A 23,276-nucleotide genomic window follows, 5' to 3' on the forward strand; every position below is an offset into this window, starting at 1 on the left:
TAGGGGTGTGAAAAATTACCAGAAAAATAACAATTTCTCTATTTATCCTGGTGTTGGGGTGGGCAGAAATGGACGAAATTGGCCACCGTGTTTTAAAAGTAATAGCACTCACTTGTGCCTCTAGTGGCCTGGATCAAAAAAAAGTCAAAAACATGAAATATAATGCGTATTCCTAACCAGAAATTATGTCTATTAAATATATACAGATCAGAGCCACATGTATTTTGCTCGTCGGTGTTTTCTTGGTCTGAATTGCCTTCTCAAAGAACGGAACAGTGCTGTAATCGGATTGGCTATCAAGATGGCCCGTGAGTCTGCTTCAGAAGGCCATTGGCGGATTATATATCGCGCATGGAGACTGACATCTGATTGGTCGAAAATAAAGGAATTCGATTCATAAATGAATGCAGTTAATCCAAAATAATCTTTATGAAATTGAGATGATATACTTGGCAAAAAAAATTTTCTTGCAACAAATACTGAGTGTAAACGAGATAATTTTTTTCCGCCCCCTCATGACGCAGTAAACCGGAAACGGAAACTTTGTTACGGTATCAGTTCCATTTCGGATCTTTTATGCTGTTGAACCAACTGGGCTCTCATGAATGAAGTGTCATTATTTACGATGGAGGCTTAAAAACAACTCTCGGTGAACGTCACAGTCACCTATGAGTCGATTTGGCGTTTGTTAAAGCTTTCCATTGATTAGATTAGTACTCAGCTTTGTGTTTGAAGTTTGTGTGTTTGCAGCTAACCAGGCTAAAAGAGCAACAACGTTGCTGTTAGCCTGTTAGCTTGTCGAGCGCTTCTTTAATTCTTTAGCTTTTACCCCGACACAATATTTGGAAAATATGCTTGACTTCATAAGTGAGCTCCCAGTGGAAAAGCAAATATTTTATGCTGTCCTGGGATTTTCGTGGACGGTGTATCTATGGGAGGCATACCTTGCACACAGACAGGTAAGTTGATATTCTCAAAGTAGAAATCTTAAAGGGACAGTCCACTTATTTAATCCCTTTCAGCTTTAAAGTTTTTTTTTTTTTTGTCTAGAAATAATTTGATGACAATCATTCTTCATGCATATTGTATACTTAAAAAAAATGGCTGCTAACTGTAAATGATGTAAATGTAAAGGCCTAGATAAACGACCAATCGCGGTTTATCTCGTGAACGTCACATGAATTAAAAACTGAGCCGTGATTGGTTGTTACTGGAGCTTTGAGCACGGATGATGTCATTTTTAGTTGGCAGCGAATGGAAAGATGTTTTTAAAGGTATTCATTGTGCAAGAAAATAATCAATTTTATTATTGACGAAACAAGAACACAATAAATAGTGCACTCCGCGAAAACATAATTTTTATCCTATAATCGTTTAATTTTTTCAAGTTTGTTTTCGCAAATGTATCCACCTTTGCTGTATACAAGCCATACAATGACAATAAAGGCATTCTTTACCATTCTAATATTTTGTTGCTTAAAATGGCTAAATATGTGGATTATATCTTCAAAAGCAAATAAACTTTGTTAGATGGATCTGCAAATATACAAAAAAATTGGAACATACGCCTTAAAAATGGTGGTTGCTTTTTAGTACAAATGTAGAAAAGATGTTAACTTTAGTGGGCATTGGAAGTTATTGTCAGGTTTGCCAAGGACTAATTAAATAAAAGATTGTGTGGTGTTATATGCTAAGTAATATAGTTTATGCTATAATTATAGTTGTACAGTTAGTGCCAAGTGGGAGTGCAAACAATGTCCAAAATAAAAAAAAAAGTTTAAGGCAGCTTTCACAATGGAAATGTTTAAAACGCAAAACGAGTTTTCCCTTTTGAGCTTCTTCTTTTTCATCCCTGCAGCGAAAAATATACAGGTCGACGAAACATGTGCCGCAAGAGCTCGAAAAGGTAATCGATTCTGAGACATTTGAGAAGTCTCGACTTTATCAGCTGGATAAAAGCAACTTCGGTTTTTGGTCTGGTCTGTATTCGGAGACAGAAGGAACGGTAAGATACTAACAAAAGATGCTCATTATTAATGTGATTCATGCAGGCTTACGGAGACATTTGTGTGTTTTTCTTCTATCTACACTTGTACTATCAAAGCTGATCCTGGTCCTGGGTGGGATTCCTCTTCTGTGGGACATCGCCGGCGCAGCCACAAAGCACTTTGGATTCGGCCCAGAGTACGAAATCACACAGTCTCTTGTGTTTTTGACGCTCGCCACCTTGTTCACCGCTTTAACCGGCCTCCCCTGGAGTTTGTACAACACGTTTGTTATTGAGGAAAAACATGGATTCAACCAGCAGGTAATCTTACTCGGATGAAAAACACGTCACTCTTGTTTTTGTTACCCATCATTGGGAATAATGGGAGCGAAATCTAATGGTGGGCGTTTGTAAGACTGCAATGATTAATTGATTAATGTAAAAAAAAAAATGTCAAATCTCGTGACTTTCTGTATGCTAAAAACAAAGGATGGTAGAGGATTGAGACAGGAATCAGCAAAATACTTGTTGCCACGTAGAGTTGCCTTTATGATGTAATATGCGATACTGAGCTGCTACTTTGTGGCTCAAATCTAAATTCCCCCACCAAATTAAAGTTTCAACAGTAAAAAAACAAACAGTATTTTTTTTATATAATTTGATATCATTTTTCTTGTAGAATTAGTACCTCTAAAAACACATTTTGATTGAAAATGACGTCACAAGCCCTCAGTCAACAACCAATCATTGCAGACCTGTTTCCTAGGTTTGGTTATTTTTGTTTGTAAGCTGAGCTGTGATTGGTTGTTGTATAAGCCTTGAGCACATGTGATGTCTGTCTTAATCGACCGTGTCAAAATGTGATTAGAATACTAATTATTCATGGATAAAAAAGAAAATTAGTTGATCAGAGCCACAATATTTACCTTTACTGCTGAAAATAGCTGTGTAAGTCATGTAAAGTTAACACTGAGACTTTGAGCTACATTGACGTTCAAGGACATCAATGGAAAGCCTACCAAGAAGCGCCATTGTAAAGTAGGTTTTTTTTTTCTGGAAATGTTTGAAAAAAGGGCTAGGGATAATTAAAAATAAATCAATAAGGTTAAGCTCAATGCTCAAAAATTGTTGAGCAGGTTTTCTTTTTTTTTAATGAGTTTTAACTGGGAAAAAAAAATTCTGCTGTAGTGGGGCCACACTTTTGTCACCATTTCAAATAATGGATCACAATGGTTCAAGCATTGAATTTTTACCTGATTTTACAGGCACGCACATCCAGTGATCACATTAAATTCTTGATGGTCACTGAACTTTTTTAATCTTGTTCATTAGACCCTGGGATTCTTCATCAAAGACGCCATGAAGAAGTTTGCTGTGACTCAGTGTATCTTGCTGCCTGTCACCTCGCTGCTCCTTTACATCATTAAAATTGGGGGCGACTACTTCTTCATCTACGCCTGGCTCTTCACCCTGGCTGTTTCTCTGGTGAGCAAGTTGATTTTTAAAATATGACACCTTTTGGCCTTTCGTTACGTACGGAGGAGATAAATTGGGTCTTATTCATTGTTCCAACACCTTATTTACCGCACTATAGGGCACACCTTCAATGAATGGCATATCTTAAAACTGTTTTCACATATAGGGCGCATCTCATTATAAAGAGCATAGAATAGAAGCTACAGTTGTGGCTGAGGTTGCGTTATGCCTCCACTAGATGGAGCTGCGCTAAAGGGAATGTCAACAAAACAATAGGGTAAGTTAATGAAACATTTTAATTAGAAATTAAGAATAGAGATTATTTGTGGAAAGTACTATCTGAAGAATGGGGGGAAAAAAGTACCTCTTGGTGACATTAAAGACTGGTTAGATCGATGCAAGACGAGTTTAAAAGAATATGATTATGATTCAATTCAATATTAAGCTTAATTTTTTTTATCAAATTGCAACCAAACACCTTAAAATCTCTTGTTTTGTTGATTTGAGTACAGTTTCTGTTTTTACTTTTTCCTTTCCCCACATAAATTGCTTCAAAGTTGGAGCATATATAGCATATCAAATTTTTAAACAGGGTCTTGCACTGTGTAAGGCAGCACTTGACGCTTTTGAGAAAGTTGAAGCCTTTTAGGTACGCCTTATAGTGCAGAAAATACTGTAAGTACTGGTATGAAAAAAACATTTTTACACCACAAGTCTAACACTTTCAGTTTTCTCAGTTTTGTCATGTGACATTTGCAAGCTCAACCGTGATTGTTCGTTACCTCAGTCGTGAGTAATTGTGATGCCTTTTCCAGCAGGTGGCAAAATGGCTGCCTCTTGAGACGGATATAAATAGCTGGATTTTGCTACTTGATTCATATTCCACAGTTTTTATTTGTGGCCTTGTAAACTTGGATTTTCTGCTGTACCCAGGTCCTTGTTACAATCTACGCCGACTACATCGCTCCACTGTTTGACAAGTTCACTCCTTTGCCAGAAGGGGAGCTGAAGACGGCCATTGAAGCCATGGCCAGCAGTATAAGTTTCCCTCTAACCAAGGTTTATGTGGTGGAAGGTATGTGAATAACAGTGAAGTGCTTATGTGTTTCTGCTCCGTTTTTGTTGTTTTTTAAGCTGCTCTTCCTTCCAGGTTCCAAACGGTCTTCGCACAGCAACGCCTACTTCTACGGCTTCTTCAAGAACAAGCGCATCGTGCTTTTTGACACGCTGCTGGAGGACTACTCCCCACTTAACAAGGGAGACGAGGCAAAGCCCGAGCAACCAGAAAATGACGGCATCCACAACGATTCTAAAGCCAAACCAAAGGTTTATGTCATATTTAACACTTATCTTGAAGTTTTATATGAAAAATGTTTTCCTTGTATACTGTTCCTTCAAGCTCAGGTCCTCTATTAGAAGCCTAGGAGCATGAGGGTTCTGTTTGGGATCTTAGCTGTTACACTCTTCTGCATGGAGATGTCAGATTTTGTTCTTGGTATCTGTTGGAGACATCCAACCATTGCCCTGGTCATTACTGGTACCACTGTTGTCTTCTGCACCTTCTGTCTAGTTCTTTCTTCAACCTTTGGTACTTGTCCAGCTTTTCGTGTTCCTTTTTTGAATGTTGCTATCCCTCTGGGTTGCTATGTCTATCACAACTTCTGATGTTTATCCAATACTACTATATCAGGCTGTTTGGATATCACCAGTTTGTCTGTCTGGATCTGGAATTCCCACAGGATCTTGGCTGGTTGTTCTCCATCATCTTAGGAGGTTTCTGCCATCCTGATTCTGGAATCCCTAACTCAAATTTGGTAGAGGATCTGGTACACTTTTCTTGATACCTGATTATGCTCCACCTTGTAGCCTTGCCAGCCAAAATTTGACCGTGCCGTTCCCTGGGGCTTCTTTGCACAGCCGACACCTGAGATCCTGTCTTATATGGTGGACCGTGGCCTCTATTGATCTTGTGTTAAGGGCCAGTTCTTGTGCTGCCAAGATTAGGGCCGTGCTGTCTTCGAGCCCGCCCTTTTCAAGCAACTATTATGTTTTCCAACATAGTCCATCTGGCTCCTTCTCCTTACTGGGCTTCTGTTCTGAGGCATTCATTGAACAAGTTGTTTGCCTGTGCCATCATTTTGATGTATTCCTGGAGGCGTGTTCCTGAATAGTGTTTTGGAGACTCACTAGTCCACAGTTTTGTTTTTTTTTCTTTTACAGAAGATTTTGTTTTATTGATCAATATTTAACATACTAACTGTCTGGCACTTTTACAGCACAAAAAACAAGGATGCAACAACCAAGAGATCCTCGCTGTTCTGGGTCACGAGCTGGGTCACTGGAAGCTGGGCCATACCGTCAAAAACATTGTCATCAGTCAGGTGATTTTTTTTTTTTTTTTTGCCCACTCACCTTTTTTTGTGCTGACATGTTGTACTTGACATCAACGACTGCTGTTTTTCTTTTTCCTTCAGATGAATTCCTTCCTGTGTTTCTCTCTATTTGCTGCCCTCATCGGACGCAAGGAGTTGTTTGTCGCATTTGGCTTCAATGACAGCCAGCCCACCCTGATTGGTTTGATGATTATCTTCCAGTTCATCTTTTCTCCGTATAATGAGGTGACCAGTTCTTTCCCCACCGAGTCTTGACAGTTAACTTTTTTTTTTTTCTATTTTACATGTCATAAAAAAGAAATAATAACCTTCCCAATGACATGTTTCCATTTTCATGGTTGCAGCTTCTCTCCTTCTGCCTGACGGTCCTAAGCCGCAGGTTCGAGTTCCAGGCCGACGCGTTCGCTCGCAACATGGGCAAAGCGGCCGAGCTGTACTCGTCCCTCATCAAGCTGAACAAGGACAACCTTGGCTTCCCAGTGGCCGACTGGCTGTACTCCATGTGGCACTACTCGCACCCGCCCCTGCTGGAGCGCCTGCGAGCGCTGGGCAACGTCAAGCAGGACTGACGGGGCCCCCAGGGGGAGCGGCGAGCGCTGACTCCTCCCAAGGGCCTCCGGAGACCCCTCCTGGCCCTGTGACGCCTCTCCCTAAATCTTATTTTATCTTCTTTTAGTCAATTCGTTTAGAGAGTCACGTTTGTGTTTGTTTTAAATTGTGAAACGTCAGCTTGAGGCAGAATAAAGAACTGAAGGGCGCACAGGCCTGGAGGAAACACACTGAAAATGCGTGCGGGGCAATGTGTGCTCAATTGAAATGTTTGTCGCCGATTGTTTGTTTCATCCCCGAGTGGGTTAAGTGCACTTTTGTAGGATGTCGACATGAGAGTCAGACGTGGCAAACGATGTGTGACATAGCGTTACAGACACACAGGCCAAAATATTCCATTTCCAGGTTGTTGTTTTTTGACCCAATCAAGATTCTAAGTAATCTTGACAATTTAAGTTTTCAGTTTTAAAAAGTAGGCTATTGTGTACGTTGTTATAATGGGCCTCCCAACTGTCTTTGTTCTGACACTTGACCCTGTTAGAGACACAGCAGTGCTGATGTTTTCATTTCCAGCTGATTTTGACTTGTGATTTTCTTTTGGGAAGGAAATGGGTTTTCTCACGCACCTGTTTGCTGACTGGGTCCAATGTACCTGTTAAATTAGTAAATTGAATCGTCGAAAAGAAAAAAATGAATTTTTAAGTTGATAGATATTAGTTCTCTTGATTTGGGGGTCTACAATGAGCCCAGAGTTGCCAGCCGATGTGTTTATAAGGGACATTACTGGGGGGAGGGACTGTCAGGTAAACTTGTCGAAAAGGGTTTCAATAATGTTACTTTCTTCACGGAATAAAATTATTACAAGCCTTGTATGCTTTTTATTGAATACATTTAAAACAAATTACAGTGTTCGGAGTGCATTTACATCAAGAAAATCTGTATTTGGGTATGATTTAAATGTAAAAATATTTGAATTAAAATGTTTGGTATCTTTCAGGGTGGGCTATTTTGTACTTTAGTCAGGTTCACTAAACAATTTACTTTACATGGGATATATCAGTAATGCTATTGAGAAAATGGACAATGTTTTACCGAATCTATGAAAAACCTCGCCTAGTTATGCGAAAAAAATGCTTCAACGTTTACAACGCAAAGTAGGGCAGTGACGTCGTTAACATTAAAAAAAAATTCAAATTATAAATTTAGCAAATAATTATGTAGTTTTAGCTCATTTAAAAAAAAAGACGACAGTTGACCTTAACTTCGGGTCAAAGGGTACGGAAACTTGCAAGTTCATGCTTTCATTTTGAGACGTTCCATTTGGCAAAATGGGGGATGATTTTATGTTGCGATAACATATTCCAACACGTATACTTCATATCTTGCACCATTATTATATCGCTGTTGATTCAATTTGTTTGAAATGGAAAATTTCACTTGTAATATTTCCAACGTTTACCGGAAGATCGTTTTAAACGCGATGCCTACTCCCCTTTGTTTCCGTGCTAATAGTGTCGTCCACTGGCTGTATGTATTTGCGGACAAGGGCAAAGTGAGGAAGCGTTGCTGCTGTCATTGTCGTTGGTTCTTTAGAGTAGCTAGCATGGCGAGGTTTTTGAGGCCTAACATCCGCGGTTTGCTCTCTCTACAGCAGAGAATGTCATCCGAACAGGTAAAACTGTCGTTCGAGCCTAGCTCCTCAACAAAATCCCCATTTATGGCGCTGTAATGCAAATTTCTTGCGCAATTTTCAACGAACTGATATTAGCTTCAAAGTTTGTTTACCTATCTATGACAGCTTGATAAACAAGGATCATTTGCGCGAATATAGGACAGATATTTTGTTAATAAACGTTTATATCACTATTTTTAAATGCATTTCATCTATTGAACCAATTGGCACTTTAAAACGTGATTAATATTATAAACGTCCCTGCACTTACCACCTGGCTATGGCTGGATGTTTGTTTACGTTTTGCATAAACTCAAGCTATTACATATTATTAATATTATTATAAGATGAAAATAACTTATCTGCTTTTATATGATTTAAACAGGTGCATACACAGGTTCTCAGGTTCGCTCTGTGGCAGCCCCCAGACTTAAAAAAAACAAACAAAAAACTTGGGATATCCAAGATATATATATATATATATATATATATATATATATATATATATATATATATATATATATATATATATATATATATATATTCACAGTAAAATAGAAAGGCATGATTAATTTAACATTGTAGAAATCAAGCAAGCAAGCAATTAGTATTTAGAAACAAAAAACTGAAGCTGATGACTGTCGATTTTTTTCACACTTCTAATGCTGTTTATCGTCAAACCTTTTTATGATAATTTTTAAAAGCACTGCAGGTCATGTCTAAATGTGTTTTTAGTATTTGCTGCAGGCTGCAAAAATGTGGATGGTGGACCGCAAATGGCCCCTGGACTGTAGTTTTTTTTTTTTTTTTTTTTTTTGTAAGCCGTCATTTTGTAAGCTGTCATATCTTTTTCACTTGCATTTTCCCCTTAAAAAAAATATTGTAACTTGTTATTGAGATTTTATCAAGCATTTGAGCCTCAAAATAACACCTTCATTAATTATGTGTAGGTAGTTTACAGTACAGGTAGTTTTAAATAAACCGGTAATGAATTTTTCTCAAATATCCTGTGTTATTGTCAAATAATTGTGCTTCAGTTAAGAAACTGTCCTAATGTCATAATCATTTTGAGCTTATTTATGCACTTTAGGCGTTTCTCTGTCTATTTGTTTTCATGCCTCAACTGTAGAAAAACAATCAATGACATTTAGAAGAAAAAACATTGCCAATGTCTTACCCGCTGTTCAACATTTTTCCACTGGGTTGGCTTTCTCCATTGCAGCTGGGCGAGCTGGGTAAAGGTGCAGGAAAAGGGGGCGGAGCCGGCGGCTCCATCCGAGAAGCAGGTGGAGCCATGGGAAAGAAACAAGCGGCTGAGGAGGAAATGTACTTTAAGTAGGTGTTGTTTCTGAGCATGAGTTGGAGAAACTGTAATTTTGCAATGGAATAACACATTCATTCCCATTCACGTGTCAACTCATTATTTTAAATAATGGTTTCATGTTAAAGCTGGTATTGAGTTAAGAGTTTCAGACTGATACAGCAATTCGAAATGTTACCCACCCAAAAATTCGCTTTTTGGGTGTTAAAGGCTTGAAAGGCCTAATAGTCTCTCAATTCATTTCATTTTAAAAAAATGATTTTGTGATTTATCTGCGCCAAAGACGCAAGGAGCAGGAGCAGCTGGCTGCACTGAAGCAACACCACCAGGAGGAAATCGAGCACCACAAAAAGGAGATTGAGCGTTTGCAGCGGGAGATCGACCGTCATAAGGGGAAGATCAGGAAGTTGAAGCACGACGACTAATCAAAACGAGCTTCCAGAAGACACCTTTAATCACGGCTGTATTGCATAAAAAAATATATATATATACATATATATTCTCCCTTTCTGTTCTTCTGCTGCCAACCACCTCAGAATAGAATTGTATTACAAACAAGGCATGATTTGTGCGGTGAATTATTATTTAAAGCAATTGCAACGGTTCACAAAATGAATGTTGTTTCCATGGAACAGTGTGATATGATTTGCATGAACTGTTGTATGTTTCATACATCAAATAAACATGACCTTGTGTGATAATTATGTTTCTAATGAAGAAAAAGGAGCTCTGTTGTAAACTAATTTAAGTAGTCATTCATTTTCTATGGTGCTGGTTCTCATTCTCGGTCACGATGGGGCTGAAGGTTACAATTATTGAAAGCGTATAATTAAAATTAAATGGAATTTAACATTACAATACAGTACTGTTATGAAAATAAAACCTATTGGTGTTTGGAAAAGCTAAAGAGCATTTTTATAAGCACAATGGGCATTGTTTCACGTACAATTAGTATTTTTATATTAAATTCAAATTCATTATAGCGTAAATAACGTTTTACTGCTGAAAATGGTTCAATAAATATCCAATCCCTGTGTTTGACTTAATAATACCAAAAAGAAAAAAAGACGAGAAAATAACTTTACTATCAAAATTGAAACGCATTTTAATTAAAAAAAAAAAAAGTTGTTTTGATACTACAAACTGTCCTTTGTGCATCTGTCCAGTAGGTTGCGCTGTAAAATGTTGAAGAGTCAAACGAGTGTCATGAACGTCACTTCCGCCCGCCCGTGTCTTTTAGCACGGGCGTCCCCGTATATCGCTCTTTTCGTACGGTATGGCGGACCGCTTCAATAAGGTGGGTTTCAGCCAAGGCCGATTTTCTTATTTTATTCGGTACCCAGCTATAGTTACATCCTTATGTTTTCGTTAATTGCGGTCGAGAAGTGTATTTTATCGCAAGGTGAAAACATTTCTTATTGAAATGGCAGATAATTGTGTTTCTTTGTCGGCTGGCGTCTCATACTTTACATGTCTTCCATCATGGCAGCATTGCTAGCCAACGAAGTTAGCTAGCTGCTAGCTTGGATTTAACGTCTCCGTTTGTGTCCCTGCCGTAATAAAAACAAATATTGGAGCGTCAATTTTACATTATTTCCGTTTGTAGAGTACAGGTTTGGCGTTTGAAGCGTCAGATGACTAGTTTTTATTGACGTGGCTGTTTGGACGCGTAACAGGCTATGCAACCATGTGCTCAATTTAGAATTGTATAGAAAATGGCTTCCTAGTGGTCAGTCTTTTTTTTTCTCTTTGCATTTCATGCCTATTTTCACGTATTTTAATTATTGTAGGTTCTGCTACTAGATGGCAGGGGCCATCTGCTTGGCAGGCTGGCCGCCATCGTCGCCAAGCAGACCTTGCTGGGTATGTATCTATCTTGCTAAATCAATATGACATTTTGATTCACGATTAGGCATGAATGTCATATAAAATATGTCAGTGATGATCACTTCCACCCTTGGTTGAGTTTAACGACCATGAAAAAACTCACATGCACTACCATCTGAGACAAAATGTAAAAAAAGTCGAGTTTAATGTGCATCCTTTGAGTGGCGTTTAACTGATCTTTAATTTCCAATTTATAGGACACAAAGTTGTGGTGGTCAGATGTGAAGGCATCAACATCTCTGGCAATTTCTACCGTAACAAACGTAAGTAGCTCAGTAATACACTCTTAATAAAAATATCTTGGTTAGATTTAACATAAGACAGGAATGTTACATGTTTTAATGGAAGTGAGTAGTCATAATGAGGGAAACTTGCATTAGAACCTTTAAATGTATCAATGATGTTGTATACAACCTATTTTTAAATGAGTTTTAAATGACCATGAGAACATGCACTACCATCTGAGCCTCATACATTCCGCTAAAATGTAATTTCACAAGGTCTTGGAATATGCCCATAATTTATTTTAATTTTTCAATATTACAGTGAAGTACCTGGCTTTCCTGCGCAAGAGGATGAACACCAACCCCTCTCGAGGACCGTACCACTTCAGAGCTCCAAGCAGGATCTTCTGGAGGACGGTCAGAGGTGAGACTAAGGCCAACACAATGACCCCGCCCAATATAAAGAATTGTACTTTGGTTGAATGCCACAAATGTGGTATTTGGAGAAGGTACAGAAAATCAAAAGTTAAAATTTTAAACAGCTGCAATTATTAAGCAGAAAACATTGAGTGTCAGGTCAAACATTTAAAATGTACTCTGGTTTTTATTTAGAGAAATATTGAACTACCGTAATAATATAAATGGGGGAGGGGAGGGCACAAAGACAATAACTAGGCGGAATTTGTTTTTAATCTTAAAGCAACATGTCAGTCAGTCTGTTTTTTTCCTGTAGCCTTTTAAATGCATAGGTTTTTCTTGCAGAGTTCAGGAACATTTGGCTTTCCCATACTTGTCTTTTGGCAAGTGCATTCTCCTAATTTTAGTCCAGTAGGTTTAAGGATTGCAACAAAATGGTATAACAATGCCTCAGGCCATCTTATATGATGCCAAAAGACAGGATTTTTGTGAACAATTAAAATAGGTTTGTGAAAGTGTTTTAGTCTGGAATAAATGAATGCAACATTCTTCCTGAATAAAGTTAACATTTTTTTCCGAAGTGTGTGTTACAAAGTTTTGTCAAAATAAAATAATTCTGTGATCATGGCACATTCCCTCTCTAAACCCCATAGATGAGTTTTTTTTTATATTAGCTCAGTAAAAACAAGCCATTTTGAGAGGATTTCTTACCCTAACACAGAGGAAAAACTGAAATGAGCACTTATTTAAATGTCTAGAATTTAAAAATACATATCTATGGTATTGAATAAATGTTGTAATTTCTTGATAAATAATGGGATGTGAGTTGAGTTGGGGTGACAATGTCAAAAATGTGTTTTTGATCTGGAGTGGTATTAAAATGTAAGAATGGTGTCGCAAACAGGCATGCTGCCCCACAAAACCAAGAGAGGTCAGGCCGCTCTGGAGAGGCTGAAGGTGTTCGACGGCATCCCCCCGCCCTACGACAAGGTGACGCCTCTGCGCCGCATTAGCCGGACGACATACTGTCAATGATGCTTTTTACCTTACCTTACCATGCCTTGTTTGACCGAGGTTTGAAATCAAAACACAAAATCTGAGACATGCCACCCGCAAAATATTTGGACCGCCTGAGATTTTTTTAGCATCTAATTCTGGCTTTTGTTTTGTTTTTTTTTCCTCACGTCATTCAGAGGAAGCGAATGGTGGTCCCTGCCGCACTTAAGATCGTGCGCCTGAAGCCCACTCGTAAGGTGAGTCACCTGGATTATCGGACAAAAGTGCAAATACGTCAATTTAGCGAGTCAACGTTGATGATCTAACATCTCATAATCCATTGATGAAAACACACTTTACGGATCTGACTTCTGAGTTGAACCAGGGAAACTACGACTTTGAACCCGAAACCGCGCGTCGATTGCGGCGTTGAAATGTAGGCGTGTCTTTTTCTCAGTTCGCCCTCCTGGGACGTTTGGCGCACGAGGTGGGCTGGAAGTACCAGGCCATCACAGCCACGCTGGAGGAGAAGAGGAAGCAGAAGTCGAAAATGCGCTACAACAAGAAAAAGGCCACCATCAAGCTGACCAAAGTGGCCATGAAGAACGTCGAGAGTAAAATCGCAAAGTACACAGATGTTCTCAAACAATACGGAGTTCTTGTCTGAGCGAATTGTCTGGCCAATAAACAAAATGTTTATAATTAAAAAAAAAATGTTCATTAATCAAAGGAAAAATAGATTCCCCGGATTGCAGTTTTTTCACTAAAATAGCAGTTGAATTGGTGTTCAACTGCACAACATTCTTTGCCTGTATTAAAAACTTTTGGTGTCAGTACCCCTCAGATTTTTACTTTTTTTGCCGCACATGAGAATTCACCAGTAGAGGGAAGTGTAGCACTTCAGAGAAATGTATACATATGGATGTGCGACATATGCTAATCTTCATAGGTAATATTGAATTTGTGGAAAACAAATCAGGAAAAATTACTCGCTTTTGTTTACCTCGGCCTATTTTCTACTTCCGCTCCACCTAATATGACGTCACCGTTCAAGTATCAACCACTCACGACTGACGTGTTTTCAGGCTTTAGTCATGTGACAGTCGCAAGCTGAACTTGATCAATAATCAAAACTCACGCATTACAGCCTAAAAGGTCAACGTGGCAAAATGCGTTTTAAAATCCAGTCAAACTTTGAAATAAGACAAGCTGACTTCCTTTACAGTTTAAGGTAAGACCATTAATACATTCCTGTTAGGAATGAGTAGAAACTTTGGATTTGTGATGGACGGAATGCTTTTTTGCTCGTAAATCAAAGAAAAACACCTGTTGAATCTAGAACTGAAGAATGTAGCGAACCCTCTTCTAAAACCATATAAATCTTACTTTACATTACCCGTAAAATTGTTGGCTTTGTCCCATGTATGTCTGAAGATATACAATTAAGAAAAAAATCGAGGCAGAAAAGAACGCATGTTGGTTTCAAAACTCGAAATTGTTTTTGCTTTGTGGAGCCAAAGGTGTGACCCTTTGCACCGGAAGTGGTCAAACGAGCCATTTGAGCTGTGCGACACATAACATAAATGAGTTAAATACCTGCAATCGATGAAATTATGTAATTTTGTAATGAAATTATGTTTTGTCAGAATATTTGTACGATATGTGGCGTTACATACAATCTACATAATCATATTATTGCACAGTTCACTGGGAGAATGCGTTCCCTCAAAATACTTTTCATAACTGCAAGAAATATTCTGAGGCGCCAGCAGGAAGTGTTCTGACATGCCGGTCATTGCTGCAAGAACTACATGCAGCGAATGGCCTTGGTTATCTTTTATTTTGAAATTTCTTTTTGGAGGCTTAAGTAGTAACAATGGCGATTTTGATTATTTCCTTTCATCAGGTATCGATGTTCAAAACAAAAGTGTTTTTTTTTTTTTTTTAAGAGTGACCTTTTTTTTGGCTGATTTGTATTACAAACAATTTAGGAATAAATTCGACTAACAAATGGTTCACGGAATGTACCGTAATTCCCCAAATATAGGACGCTCCCTTAATTTTGGGGTCAAAGATTTTTTTTCTCTGTTATCGTGTGCAAAACACACTCACAGTTTGGCGACAATGTTCAAACTATAGCAAAACAAAATTAATCTTTATCAAGTCTTCATATTTTCTTCTGTTCATATCTGAAAGTTACATATTTCTTGCACAATAAGTGTGTTTCAGATTTCCCACATTGTGAGCATTCATTGAATGCCTCGCCAGTGAAATGTTGAATTTGCTGGAAGCAGTTATTATTCCTTTTCCTCGCAACGCAGCTTGTTATATTTGCCATAAATACCAGAAGTTGTGCAACATCCGCTTTCCATTAAGTTTATCATAGTGTGTGTATATGCCGAAAAGCCCACAAATATTAAACGAGTCAAATAGAATACCCTTCCTTGTTCTCTAACCGTTGCACACAGTACACACCTTACCACTCTTAATTGAATAAGCTGGAGACATAATTTATCTGTTATAGTAATATTCCTGTGTGTGAGCAAGGATGGACTCGCACGTTGGTTCAGTCCGCTCGCTTCTTTTATTAAAAATAATCCTCTGCTAACACAAGCTGCTGTTAGCTGCTAACCGCCGTCCGCCCGCTAGCTGGTCACAGTTACAGTAATTATTGTAAGTAAAAATGCGCATTTCCCCATCAAAACTCGGCTTATGTGGCTGACGGAAAAAAAAGGAGTCTTGTGAGTCTTATATTTGAAGAATCACGGTAACCCGTTCGTATGTAGAGTAGCTTCTGTCGCCTTTCATTTTTTTCCCGTTAAACAACCCGCTGATATCAAAACAAGCATTTGCATTTTCCTCCCTGGAATGAATAGCGACTTAGATCCTTGCTACGTTTTCATGCTCACCGACTGGAATAATAATGATCCACGACATAACAAATGCTATAGGTGCAGGATACCTATACTCTCATCAACGGTAACATAATACATTTTGTCGGGCCTGTTCTCCATAGCATGTCAAGCGTTCGCGGCCCGCGTACTTATTCGCGCATTGTTTTTGACCTCTAAGCTCGATTGAAATGTTATAGCGTGGCAGACCCTTCAGTTTGAAGACAAGAACATGCAAAATCCAGCAAGGCCAGCAAATGATTTGGCGTTCCGTAGAGAGAGCAAGCAATCAAGTCGTTATCAGCTAGCTTGGCCCGCGGCGTCGGTTGTGAATTGTCACGTATTTGCGCAGGGCGACGTCCTTGAGATGCGCAGCCGCTCGGCCGCGTGCGGCTCAAGGGACGGCGTGGGGAAAAGCAATCCGCACGTGATAAACAACGCGGCGGCGATGAAAGGCGACGTGACGAATGGGAGTGGCGCTCACGGCCGTTGCGTGCCGTTGCAACAGCGTCAACTGTGACGGCGTTGGAATCCAACTCCACTATAGCGCTTCGCTCGTTGAACAAATTCTGTATGGTACCGTAAGCGTGCATGAGCAAAGAGATACGTAACACGTTTATTTCAAAAGCATTCACATATGTGTTTTAATAACACGCTTTGTCAACTGATCAAAAATTACAATACACTTTACAGATCACATTCCTTGGCTCGCTGAATTTAGCCTTGTGTTTATTTGAGAGGAACAAAAATAAGGTGCCTGGGTCAGTTTGACCCGAGCTGTGTTTAAGTTACACAAACGCGTCCAAAATGTGTGCCTTCTAAATCCAGTATTTTGTTTTAACCAGTGTTCATTTCTCTGGACCAGCAATAATGTCTCTGGGTCAAGATGACCCGAGGGAGTGTAATTACACCAGGTTTTCTGAAATTTGTGAAAACTCACTCACATAGTAACAAAGGCAATACTTAATCTTTACTTGTATTACATTTATGTATCGGGAATAGTAACAACATCCTGGGTCAATTTGACCCGGGGTCACATGTAATTATCCCAAAATTTCAGTAACATTTTTTGTGAATATTAGTGCCAACAAAATATATTTTAATTTTATTTTATTGTCCTGGCAGAAGCAGCAATACGTTACTGGGTCAATTTGACCCGGATCATGTGTAATTATCAAAAAATTTCAGAAACATTTTTGTTAGTAATAGTGCCAACTAAATAGCTTTTAATTCATTTTTTTCCTTGCAGAAGCAACAATATGTTCCTGGGTCATTTTGACCAAGGCGTGTGTTTATCAAAAGGTTTCAAAACCTTCCAAGTTAATTTTATGAGTCTAGTCCATGAAAGTAATTTCCGAGTCTAGTTTTTCGAATAAGGCATACAGTTGGATTTTTTTGTGCGTAAAGACATTCTACTTTTCCCTTCCGTGTCCCGTTGGCTCCTGGTTCAAAGACCTTCTCCTCACGTGTCATGTCAAGCTTTCATCTTAACCTAACAGATCAATTCCACGAGTGTTCTTCTATGAGTTTAGTTTCCGAGTCAAGTTTTCCAAGTTGAGGTTACGGTTGGATTTTTGTGTGTAAAGATTTTTTTCTTTTCCACTTCTGCGTCCCTGGTTCCAAGACCTTCCCCTCAGGTGTCATGTCGAGCTTTCATCTTAGCTTTCCGATTCAAGTCTAGCTCCATGAGTTTAGTTTCCGAGTCTAGTTTTCCGAGTTGATGTTACAGTTGGATTTTTACGTATAAAGACTTTCTACGTTTCCCCTTCCGACAATCTTTACTCGAATACAAATTTAAAAAATAAGTAAATTAGACACTTTTTTCCCCCTCTCCTTAATGCAATGCCTATGTAATAAAAAAGAAAAAAAGACAAGTGACTTGTAAGTCTTAATCACTATCTCGTTATGGAAACTGGATGGATGAATTGCGGACAAGGCCTTGTAGAGACTCAACTTTTGATCAAAATCAATTAAAATGTCATTTTCCATTACATTTATGTGAAAAATATGGTCTTCATCACTTGAGAACTTGAGCTAACTTTTATTTGCAGCATAAATGAGCCTTTTCACCCACACAGTCTAAAAAAGTCCAGAAAATGAGTGCATGACGAATCTTTAAAATGTCACCTATTTGCATGCAGACAGGAAATACGAATTAATGAGAATATATGAATAATAAAATACATTTAATCCGGCGGAGTAAGTTTGTGGGAAAAGTGTACGGGAGTTTGTGTTTTACGATACAGGATGATATTGTTAAATGTGGGCTGACATGATAGCAATCCAGTCATGTTTTTAAAAAGCGTATACATGTAGAGACGATAATAAAATGACGACCGAAACGGTCAACTCAAGGATAGATCGATATCGGCCGGCTCGATTATCTGTGCCGATATTTGGAAGTTTGATCCTTTTATTATTAGGAAAAATCAGATGGCCATTAAAATATCACTTTTTTTGGGGGGGGTAAAATTGTTAAACTTTTCTCAAACAAATAACATCTTAAAGGGACAGTGTGTAAGATTTAGACCGTTTTGCATTCAAAATGAACAAATGAAATGATTGTAAATTTCAAAATCTTGCAAATGAATGAATTTTGAATGACCACCAGTAAGTTTTCAATATAATCGTAGGTCTCATTAGTTATCATTAAATTCTATTACATGGGTAGGCGGCCATGTTTGTTATAGCTACGGACAATGGCAAATGCGGCACCTGCAGCACCCCCTGCTGTCCGTAATGAAAAACAGCCTAAATCTCACACACTGACCCCTTAAGATGTCTCCAAAAATACACTTCAGAAGATGCCTTCATTCTGTCAGGCAAAACAAACATTCACCGCTCTGCCTTATCATAATTATATAAACTTGTAAATAAATCTTCGGATGCCACTCGCGAGAGGCTGATCGAATCTCAGAGAAAAACAAAGGTCGCTCACCATTTCCCTCCCACGTGATGGCCGAGAATCACCCTCACAAGAACGAGCATCCGCGAGACCGAGTTGTAGGGAAAAAAATGGCTAAAGAATTCATCAGGAGAATAAATTAAATGCAATGTTTGTCTTTGTCCTACGAAAGGCCAAAGAGGTCCGCGTTGCCGCTTTCTTCTCCCCTCATTGATTTTTTTTTTTTTTTTTGCGCTTGCAAGTTGCCCTGCAGCTCAATTGATTGGGCAGCCCGTCTTTTGCACAACACGGTAAAGAGCAGTAACCGTGTGGGGTTATCAAAATGGATGGCGAGTGCATGGGGCTGCTTTCAATAATGCTCTCACAGGAACAATAAACAATTGCTGCCTATTGATTCTCGCTGGCGCGTTCGCAGACGCGCGTATTCCGAAGCAAAACGCAGAGGTGTGACGCTGATGCCGTACGGACCCCCGAAATTCTGCGGGAATCTCGTGCCTTTCGCAATTTCCTGTCGCATTTTCTCTCGCCATCAGCATAAAGAGGCGTTTTTGAAACTGGCGTCTGTTCAGCGGTTTTATTTAGTCGGGTCTCGGCCGCTCGGGCACGGAGGCCCATTAGGGGGCTTCGGATGCAGCCATCCACCTCTCAAGACGCACACGCGCAATTGAGCTCGTCTGATGGAGGTCACCCAGAACAAATGCGTCCCTAATGAATCAATTGGAGTGGCGCAAACTGTGTTATGGATTGATTTGGGGAGTTTCTCACAGGCGGCTTTGCCCGTGTCAAATGAGCTGTAATGAGATGGAGACGGACCCAGGGTTAAGCAATCCCACTTATTGTTAGCGTTTATCGTGGAATGATTACGGAACTTTCTTGCAGAGGGGATGAAGGAGAGAAAGATGTGCGGTGGAAGGTCAAATTATGGTGTTAGCGTGCCAGTTGACATTGGTTTTGTTGGATGGGAAATTGGAATTTGGACATGTGTTTGTCAATATCTATCCATCCATCCAGTCATTAGGCATATCCATCCATTCATCCATCAATTTCCCCTATCATTAGACAAAACCTCCATCCATCCATCCATCCATCCAACTGCCCGTCAGTCAGTCCATCAACTGTCCATCCATCCATCCATCCATCCATCCATCCATCCATCCATCCATCCATCCATCCATCCATCCATCCATCCATCCATCCAACTGCCTGTCACTCAGGCCATCAACTGTCATCCATCCATCCATCCATCCATCCATCCATCCATCCATCCATCCAACCAACTGTCTGCCAGTCAGTCATCCATGCATCCAACCATCCATCCAACCAGTCATCAGGCATACCATCCATCCATTCATCCAACTGTCCGTCAGTCAGTTCATCCATCCATCCATCCATCCAACTAACTGTCTGCCAGTCAGTCAACCATCCATCCAACCAGTCATCAGGCATACCATCCATCCATCCAACTGTCCATCAGTCAGTTCATCCATCCATCCATCCATCCATCCATCCATCCATCCATCCATCCACCCAACTGTCCGTCAGTCAGTTCATCCATCCATCCATCCATCCATCCACCCATCCATCCATCCATCCATCCATCCATCCATCCATCCAATGTTCACCAGGCAAATTCGGGTCACTTAGTTATATCCGATTGCCATGGTATGAATAGCAAACAATAAGAACTACCTTGAAAGTTTATTTTCAGACTATTTGCCCTGATTTATAACCAGCTGCGATGTGGCATCCATAAGAGGAGATAAGAAAGAGTGAATGAGAGTGGCCGGAATTGTGAATTGATCACGATAAGGCGTAATGAAATTCGCTCACTCCACATTCACTATTGATTTGCTCTCCTGTGACGCACAATTCCTACAGTCATATGCAAGCCTCCCCTTTGACACTCAAACATTGCTGGGCGAGCAAACAAAGATGTCTCTATCTGCCTTGTCTGTGTGTGTGTGTGTGTGTGTGTGTGTGTGTGTGCTTTCATGCTACATTCTTGAGGAGCAAATTCCTGTTTTTGGACTTTAAAGGGACACATTTTGATGGACCTTACAAGTTCAGACCTCTTTTTAAGGCTCAAGACTTGCTTGTAAAAGTTTGGATTGGGTTAGGCTTGAAATTAGGGTAAAGGTTACGCTTAGGCAATCTGCTTGGAAGGTTAGGAATTGCATGATGTCAATGGGATGTCCTCACTGTGGTAGAAAAACCTCCGTGTGTGTGCATGCCGGTGCTTTGAAGTCATGGGGGACCCTCGCCTTCTTCCATGTTCCCGCTAGCTCCATTAATCAATTCTCCAATAAGCACGCGGCTCGTATCCTGGTAGAACAGGAAATCCATGGTGTAGCCCGACAGTCATGTCCCTTTGGCCGCTGGAGAGTTATTTTTACATATCTGCTCCTCCTTTGTGAACCCAGTGATACTGTCCACCTCCTGTAATTGGTATTTTTTTTTTAATGTAGACAAAGTAGTGTGGATCTTCACACTGAGTCAACAATTCATATATGTCCTCATAGGCGAATTGAAGTTCCTGCAAAAATTAATGTCATGCAGATTTGTTTTTTTCTCGTGTAACTTTGCTCTTGTGCCTTAAGGTACATTTTCAAGGCAATGCTAATCGATTTTATGTAACTCAAGTTTTCATTGAGTATCTCGGTAGAACCCCCATACTCACATTTCTACTCGTTGGATGCACCATTGATGTTTGCCTGCATAAAAATAATGAGGTCCAACAAAAGTGCTGAATGGGAAATTTCGCCTTTGGAAAAATAGTATTGCTCAGGTTTGACAGACGCTGTAATAAATACGTAATATTACGACAATGAAGCTGGAGCTTTGGGAGAAAAATTCATACTATGAGAAAGGAATGGAAGATGTAAATAAAATAGGTCATTTTAAGGAATTTGTCATACTGATATGTCTTATTAAAATAAAATTACAATAAGGCGAAAAAATGTGCAAAAATCTAAATTGATATTTTTGGTCATATTTGAGGTATTTTATATTTTTATATGCATGCATTTCTGTATTTATTTACTATAAAACTATATATATATATATATATATATATATATATATATATATATATATATATATAAATTTTTTTTTATTTATTTATTTATTTTTTCTATAAATAAATACAGTAAAATACGCCAATTAGGCCAAAATAGTCTGAACCAAATTTGATTATATTTGTTTTCTCAATTTTTTGTTTATTTATTTTATAAACTGTGTTTATTTATTCAAATCAATAAATACAGTAAAATACCTCAAGTGGGTCAAAATATTCTGAAACAACTTTTTGAATGATCCAAAAAGTTGTATTGGATATTTGTGACCCAATTTGGGGTATCTTCTTTTAGTCATTTGTTTAAATATTTATTTTGGCCAAACTGTGTTTATTTAATTAAAGGAATGATGGAATAAAGACAGTAAAATATCACATGTTTGTTCAACATAGTCTGACCCAACTTTTTGATTAACTGTCGCCAGATATTTTTGACCCCATTGTTTATTATTTATTTCAACCAATTGTTTCTAAAGATTTAGTCGTAGTATTTTTATCCAGTAGGATCCGATTAGAGTTGCTTTGTCATGTTTACTGAAAACATTGACACATTTTTGCTGTTTTCAGGAAATTTGCATCCTCTATGTAATAAACAGATAAAAACACAGATATTTTGAAATGAACAATAAACCCAAGATGCTAACGAGGATCACTGTAGAAAAAGGAAGAACGATGGAATTTAAATTCCTCATTTTTCCGTTTCGCACTAGCGCCGATGAAAACAAATTCAAAACTGTTCCATGGCTACACGCAAGCTAATTATCGCTGTATGCCTACGTTTTTTTCTGCATGGTCATCCGTCCTTTCACCTTCATCGTCTGATGAGGCGGCCTGGAATGTTCTACGCGCGACTTATTACCAGCTCTGCTTGATCGATGCTCGCTTCATTATTCGCACCTGCGGAATTCTAAGCACATCCAAGACAAAGCTGCAGATTTTTAATGATAAAAGCAAAAAAATAAAATATGTCCAGATAGACCTGCGCTACATTGAATCCATCATCGATGAGCTTTGCATTAGTGTGAAACTACTGAGCGTTGTTTTATTTCTTTATCTATTTTTTTTAATAGGAGGGCTATATTATGAGAAATATCTCACAGTTGGACGCGGGGTGATTTCACATCCCGCGAACTACAGCCGCAGTAATAAGCATCGCGTCGAAATGATAAACAATGTTTGGTTAAGTCCTGAGCTGCGAGACTCAAATTGCATGTTGTGTTTATTTTTTAATGCATGTTTTATCAGGTTTCGCAAGAACGATAAATATAAGCGCACAGAAAAACTACACAAATTGACTGCTAGTACAAGTACAAAAAAAAGTACGAAAAATTTCTTTAATTCAGTGTTTTGGTCGGTCAGAAAATAGGCTAAATTACTGATAATTGTTTTCCACAATGAATATCAATCTGTCAATAAATAAATCTGAGAATATTTCCTGCCGGGGCTGAAATTCTGAGTATTAGGGCATATTTTGTATCTTGAGTATCA

The 23,276-nt window shown here is 38.9% G+C and overlaps 3 protein-coding genes and 1 non-coding gene across 4 annotated transcripts; all 4 read left to right on the top strand.

Moving 5' to 3' along the window:
• The first annotated feature begins 554 nt into the window (after positions 1–554).
• zmpste24 (zinc metallopeptidase, STE24 homolog) lies at positions 555–7,273 on the top strand. The gene is made up of 9 exons (XM_088433968.1): positions 555–959; positions 1,859–2,005; positions 2,105–2,308; positions 3,320–3,472; positions 4,397–4,538; positions 4,614–4,789; positions 5,740–5,844; positions 5,938–6,081; positions 6,201–7,273. The coding sequence occupies exons 1-9, from the start codon at positions 852–854 to the stop codon at positions 6,423–6,425; spliced, it is 1,404 nt and encodes a 467-aa protein (XP_088290094.1). The 5' UTR covers positions 555–851; the 3' UTR covers positions 6,426–7,273.
• A 636-nt stretch (positions 7,274–7,909) lies between these two features.
• On the top strand, positions 7,910–10,099 carry atp5if1b (ATP synthase inhibitory factor subunit 1b). The gene is made up of 3 exons (XM_088433159.1): positions 7,910–8,077; positions 9,300–9,412; positions 9,682–10,099. The coding sequence occupies exons 1-3, from the start codon at positions 8,009–8,011 to the stop codon at positions 9,821–9,823; spliced, it is 324 nt and encodes a 107-aa protein (XP_088289285.1). The 5' UTR covers positions 7,910–8,008; the 3' UTR covers positions 9,824–10,099.
• Positions 10,100–10,626: 527 nt separating this feature from the next.
• rpl13a (ribosomal protein L13a) lies at positions 10,627–13,758 on the top strand. Its single transcript, XM_088432973.1, has 7 exons — positions 10,627–10,695; positions 11,189–11,261; positions 11,483–11,548; positions 11,832–11,933; positions 12,831–12,916; positions 13,120–13,179; positions 13,380–13,758. The coding sequence occupies exons 1-7, from the start codon at positions 10,675–10,677 to the stop codon at positions 13,587–13,589; spliced, it is 618 nt and encodes a 205-aa protein (XP_088289099.1). The 5' UTR covers positions 10,627–10,674; the 3' UTR covers positions 13,590–13,758.
• On the top strand, positions 11,330–11,410 carry LOC148412638 (small nucleolar RNA Z195/SNORD33/SNORD32 family). Its single transcript, XR_015867852.1, has one exon. It is a non-coding gene; the product is annotated as a small nucleolar RNA Z195/SNORD33/SNORD32 family (small nucleolar RNA).
• Positions 13,759–23,276: the final 9,518 nt, after the last annotated feature.

The sequence above is a fragment of the Hippichthys cyanospilos genome, chromosome 14 (genome assembly GCF_059441005.1).
Source record: "Hippichthys cyanospilos isolate Australia breed blue-spotted pipefish chromosome 14, RoL_Hcya_1.0, whole genome shotgun sequence".
Classification (NCBI taxonomy): domain Eukaryota; kingdom Metazoa; phylum Chordata; class Actinopteri; order Syngnathiformes; family Syngnathidae; genus Hippichthys; species Hippichthys cyanospilos.

Excerpts from the sequence above, each read along its gene's own strand:
- atp5if1b (XM_088433159.1), top strand. The coding sequence starts at position 8,009 with ATGGCGAGGTTTTTGAGGCCTAACATCCGCGGTTTGCTCTCTCTACAG. Across the intron at positions 8,078-9,299 it reads AGAGAATGTCATCCGAACAG|CTGGGCGAGCTGGGTAAAGG; the intron begins GTAAAACTGTCG and ends TCTCCATTGCAG. Across the intron at positions 9,413-9,681 it reads GAGGAGGAAATGTACTTTAA|ACGCAAGGAGCAGGAGCAGC; the intron begins GTAGGTGTTGTT and ends TCTGCGCCAAAG.
- rpl13a (XM_088432973.1), top strand. The coding sequence starts at position 10,675 with ATGGCGGACCGCTTCAATAAG. Across the intron at positions 10,696-11,188 it reads TGGCGGACCGCTTCAATAAG|GTTCTGCTACTAGATGGCAG; the intron begins GTGGGTTTCAGC and ends TAATTATTGTAG. Across the intron at positions 11,262-11,482 it reads CGCCAAGCAGACCTTGCTGG|GACACAAAGTTGTGGTGGTC; the intron begins GTATGTATCTAT and ends TCCAATTTATAG.
- zmpste24 (XM_088433968.1), top strand. The coding sequence starts at position 852 with ATGCTTGACTTCATAAGTGAGCTCCCAGTGGAAAAGCAAATATTTTAT. Across the intron at positions 2,309-3,319 it reads AACATGGATTCAACCAGCAG|ACCCTGGGATTCTTCATCAA; the intron begins GTAATCTTACTC and ends CTTGTTCATTAG. Across the intron at positions 5,845-5,937 it reads AAAACATTGTCATCAGTCAG|ATGAATTCCTTCCTGTGTTT; the intron begins GTGATTTTTTTT and ends TTTTTCCTTCAG.